This window comes from Gekko japonicus, unplaced genomic scaffold (genome assembly GCF_001447785.1).
Source record: "Gekko japonicus isolate JY-2015 unplaced genomic scaffold, Gekko_japonicus_V1.1 scaffold6641, whole genome shotgun sequence".
Lineage (NCBI taxonomy): Eukaryota > Metazoa > Chordata > Lepidosauria > Squamata > Gekkonidae > Gekko > Gekko japonicus.
Genome location: NW_015168238.1, coordinates 564 through 6,085, shown reverse-complemented (window position 1 = coordinate 6,085; position 5,522 = coordinate 564). Strand labels below are relative to the sequence as shown.

The 5,522-nt window shown below is 39.6% G+C and overlaps 2 protein-coding genes across 2 annotated transcripts; both read left to right on the top strand.

Moving 5' to 3' along the window:
* The first annotated feature begins 1,916 nt into the window (after positions 1–1,916).
* Positions 1,917–2,859, top strand: LOC107113687 (olfactory receptor 1052-like). The gene is given in 2 exon segments (XM_015415039.1): positions 1,917–2,174; positions 2,176–2,859. Coding segments are annotated over 2 exon segments (942 nt in total).
* Positions 2,860–4,049: 1,190 nt separating this feature from the next.
* Positions 4,050–4,992, top strand: LOC107113685 (olfactory receptor 1052-like). The gene is given in 2 exon segments (XM_015415038.1): positions 4,050–4,307; positions 4,309–4,992. Coding segments are annotated over 2 exon segments (942 nt in total).
* Positions 4,993–5,522: the final 530 nt, after the last annotated feature.

Below are 5,522 nucleotides of genomic sequence, written 5' to 3'. Positions count from 1 at the left end.
CCTCCCCCTCCCCGCCACTTTGCCCATTTTCTCTTAGCGCGTGCGCACATTTCTCCCTGAGTGTCACGTGGGACAGGAGGACAGTAAGGGCCAGGGAGAAACAACGCAGTCCTCCGCAGGCGAAGTAGATCTGCTAACTTCAATAGTGCACACCAGTGACCGCTTCCTGGCTTCCTGGCTTGGTGTCGCTTGCATTTTTCCGTAAAATAAACGAGCAGAAAACAGAAATAGCGCTGCTCGAGAGGGATCCGTTGGCTTCTAGAGCGGAGTTGGTGTTGCTACCGGCTGGAGGTGTTTCAGTGCGGAGTTTGCTGTGCGCCCGTTGCGAGGCACTGTGCAAGTGACATGGTGAAGCCCTGCCCCCCAAGTGTCTCTCCCGGAGCGCCGTACCGGGGCACTCCGGCAGGATGAGACCCCTGGATCAGACCATCTTTGCCCAGGTTATTTCAACAAACCACACATACACCGTTGCTGTTCCTAATTGAAAGTAAGGTGTTCTGTTTGTTGCAGGTATAACTCATCAGAAAATAAAGCTAGAAGCCATCAGCTTCAGGATGATGGTGGGACTTTCGGGGTCAAAAATGAAGGGAATTTATCTATCTTGGCATAGAATAGCTCTGAACATCTCTTTGGTATCTGCAATGAAATGAAAGTTTTATTCATGAAAAGGCAGGAAATATTCAGTGGACCTTCGGGCATCTTCTATTGTTCCCAATAGGAATTCATGTCATTCATTTTTAGTACATCCTACCATTTGCCCCCGGGGGACTTTTCAGAGAAGCTGGAGTGGCTGTTTTTCAACCAAATAACACCAAAATTGCAGCAGAGTGAGTGCTGCCTGTCTACTAAAGAACCAGGTTTCAAGAAAATTGAACCAAGGGGATGAATTCTATGAGCCTGTAAACAAGCTACCCCAGCTCTCTACTTGCAGCTGGTGGGAATGCTGAGAATTTTATACTGAATATGTTCAACAGTCAGATTTACCTTGTTTGACTATAGTATACATTTGACAAGGCTTTTTTTTTGGAGGGGGTGAAAAATAATCAGAGTTGTGTAAAGAAGTTGGAATTCCCTAAGAGGAAGTGATAATGTGAACGAATCCTCCCTCCCATTATGTCAGCTTCATTTACAGTCCCCTTTCATACAGCAGCCGCCAATGTTAACTTAGCTCTGGAATCAAGTTTGCAGAACTTGTTTGTACGTACGATTCTATACCTGACTATGAGTGGGAATATGTGTGAAATAGAACTGGTTCATGTATTCCGGACATCCAGTTTGTTTATGTTCTGGTGTGTGTGTGGGGGGGGAATTTTCAATCTAATGTGGTAGCAGAGTAGTATGAAAACATGCAACATTCACAAGAGGTTTGCCCCTGCCAAGGTCACTGAGGAGTCAAAGATTTTTGATTATACAGACTTGTAGATGTGCACTGATGTTGGTTTCTTGGTGATTTTACAGATTTTAGGATACAGTTCATTTGGGACATCTGAATTACATGTAAACTTTGTGCCATTTTGGTGATAAGCAATACAGAAACTACTGTTTCTGTTCCCTGTAGGAATGTGAAAATATAAATTATACATAACTTTTAATCATTGGCAATTTTTTTAGGTTAGCAGCATAATGTTTTTGGATTGCTAAAATAACAATATCAATGACAATGTTTCTGCAGTTAATTCCTACGATCTATGATTTAAGTTACCCAAATGAATTATCCTGAAATGATCTCAATTCAGTAAAATCTTCTGTCAATAATTACTGGTGCAATTTAATTAAGTATATTTTCACATGTATATGGTTTCTTGCTGGATCAGGATGCAAGTTTGGGAATATCATACTAGAACAGCACAGCTTAATTTCATTTTTTCCCCTTTCTTTCTCCCCTTCTTTTTCCAGGGAGAAACATCACTACATATATGGACAATCAAACCATAGTGACAGAGTTCATCCTGTTAGGACTCTCCAGCAACCCAGAGCTCCAGATCTTGCTCTTTGTTGTGTTTCTACTAATCTATTTGATAATCCTATTTGGTAACACGGCTATTATTGTGGTGATAAGAGTAGACCCACATATTCACACTCCCATGTATGTCTTCCTCTCTTATTTAGCATTTCTTGATTTTGCTTTTTCCTCAGTCACGGTTCCAAAAATGCTTGAGAACTTCCTTTTGGAGAAAAAAAAAAACCATTTCAGTTCATGGCTGTTTTACCCAGGTCTTCTTTGTTGTCTGCCTCTCAGTAGGTGAAGGTCTTCTCCAGTCTGTGATGGCATACGATTGGTACATAGCTATCTGCCATCCCTTGCATTATACAGTGAGGATGAATAAGCAGGTCTGTTCTCAGCTTATATGTAGGGCCTTGGTTATTGGCTTTCTCTATGCTCTGCTAAACACCATACTGCTGACAACTTTAAAATTCTGTGGCCCCAATGTAATTCATCACTTCAGTTGTGAGCTTCCACAACTGTTCAAAATCTCTTGCAGCAACACTTTTCCAAATCATATGGTGGTTTTTACACTGGGTTCATTTTTAGGGATGGGGGCTCTACTCCTAACATTAGCTTCCTATGTCCACATAATCTCTGCTATCTTAAAAATTAGCTCCACAGAAGGGAAACATAAAGCCATCTCCACTTGTTCGTCTCATGTGACTGTTGTTGTTCTCTATTATGGAACTATTTTCTTTAGGTACCTGAAACCCATCTCAAAAGACTCTCTGGATCAAGAAATGGCACCCTCTGTGGTTTACTTTATTTTGACTCCCATGTTAAACCCCATCATCTATAGTCTTCGGAATGAAGAAGTGAAGAAAGGTTTGCTAAATATGGTGTCTAAGGGACCTGAAAGCAACAGTGGGTGAAGTTTTACTAGTGTCAAATAGCAGCCTCCCTCCCTATCTGTCTTCCCAAAAAGCTAACACATTTCTACAGTAGTGTCACAGTGTCTGTGACATATAGCCACTGTTGTACCCTCAGAATACACACATTGGATCTGATCCTATGAACAAGTTCTGAGCATACTGGATAGTCTCTGCTGCAGAACACCCTTCCTCTTCTGTAGCATTGTTATGGGAAATGGAATTTCTATTTCCCAAATTCACTTTTAAAAGAAGAATTTCTCCTTTTATTCCTCTATGAACTTTTTGATGTTCCTCTAGGTACCCCTTGGTAACTTCAGCCCTTTCAGGGTTTTTATTTTACATCTGATATTATACACTACAGGGTGCTCTACCTGGAGGGAGGTAGCTTTGGGAAGACATTGCCTGCTTCTGAGTATTTGCAGAATTAAAATCTGAAATTTTGTAAAACCTTTCTTCTTGCTCCTATAAATTTCTCTATTGATCAAAATGGAATTGATTCCTAAAAATAGGGAAATGACAGGATTGTTGGATTCCAGGGAGAAATTAGTAAAGAAGATTAAGTGAATTTGGCTGAACAGTGCCACTTGTATTCTAGAGCTTCTGTTAGTACAGGATCAATGGTTTTCAATTATTCCTTGTGGCAATGGAAGTGTGAGCTCCAAAGGAAGCATACTTCATTCCAGAGGCTATTTATGGCAGCCCAGAACCTGTTCATAGAGTTCCCTGTAGGAATGTGAAAATATAAATTGTACATAACTTTTAATCATTTTCAATTTTTTTAGGCTAGCAGCATAATTTTTTTGGATTGCTAAAATAACAATATCAAAGTCAAATAACTTTTATTGGCATACAATATTAGAAGCAATTCCCAATATTAATACTTAGGTTAGCAGCATAATGTTTTTGGATTGCTAAAATAACAATATCAATGACAATGTTTCTGCAGTTAATTCCTACGATCTATGATTTAAGTTACCCAAATGAATTATCCTGAAATGATCTCAATTCAGTAAAATCTTCTGTCAATAATTACTGGTGCAATTTAATTAAGTATATTTTCACATGTATATGGTTTCTTGCTGGATCAGGATGCAAGTTTGGGAATATCATACTAGAACAGCACAGCTTAATTTCATTTTTTCCCCTTTTTTTCTCCCCTTCTTTTTCCAGGGAGAAACATCACTACATATATGGACAATCAAACCATAGTGACAGAGTTCATCCTGTTAGGACTCTCCAGCAACCCAGAGCTCCAGATCTTGCTCTTTGTTGTGTTTCTACTAATCTATTTGATAATCCTATTTGGTAACACGGCTATTATTGTGGTGATAAGAGTAGACCCACATATTCACACTCCCATGTATGTCTTCCTCTCTTATTTAGCATTTCTTGATTTTGCTTTTTCCTCAGTCACGGTTCCAAAAATGCTTGAGAACTTCCTTTTGGAGAAAAAAAAAAACCATTTCAGTTCATGGCTGTTTTACCCAGGTCTTCTTTGTTGTCTGCCTCTCAGTAGGTGAAGGTCTTCTCCAGTCTGTGATGGCATACGATTGGTACATAGCTATCTGCCATCCCTTGCATTATACAGTGAGGATGAATAAGCAGGTCTGTTCTCAGCTTATATGTAGGGCCTTGGTTATTGGCTTTCTCTATGCTCTGCTAAACACCATACTGCTGACAACTTTAAAATTCTGTGGCCCCAATGTAATTCATCACTTCAGTTGTGAGCTTCCACAACTGTTCAAAATCTCTTGCAGCAACACTTTTCCAAATCATATGGTGGTTTTTACACTGGGTTCATTTTTAGGGATGGGGGCTCTACTCCTAACATTAGCTTCCTATGTCCACATAATCTCTGCTATCTTAAAAATTAGCTCCACAGAAGGGAAACATAAAGCCATCTCCACTTGTTCGTCTCATGTGACTGTTGTTGTTCTCTATTATGGAACTATTTTCTTTAGGTACCTGAAACCCATCTCAAAAGACTCTCTGGATCAAGAAATGGCACCCTCTGTGGTTTACTTTATTTTGACTCCCATGTTAAACCCCATCATCTATAGTCTTCGGAATGAAGAAGTGAAGAAAGGTTTGCTAAATATGGTGTCTAAGGGACCTGAAAGCAACAGTGGGTGAAGTTTTACTAGTGTCAAATAGCAGCCTCCCTCCCTATCTGTCTTCCCAAAAAGCTAACACATTTCTACAGTAGTGTCACAGTGTCTGTGACATATAGCCACTGTTGTACCCTCAGAATACACACATTGGATCTGATCCTATGAACAAGTTCTGAGCATACTGGATAGTCTCTGCTGCAGAACACCCTTCCTCTTCTGTAGCATTGTTATGGGAAATGGAATTTCTATTTCCCAAATTCACTTTTAAAAGAAGAATTTCTCCTTTTATTCCTCTATGAACTTTTTGATGTTCCTCTAGGTACCCCTTGGTAACTTCAGCCCTTTCAGGGTTTTTATTTTACATCTGATATTATACACTACAGGGTGCTCTACCTGGAGGGAGGTAGCTTTGGGAAGACATTGCCTGCTTCTGAGTATTTGCAGAATTAAAATCTGAAATTTTGTAAAACCTTTCTTCTTGCTCCTATAAATTTCTCTATTGATCAAAATGGAATTGATTCCTAAAAATAGGGAAATGACAGGATTGTTGGA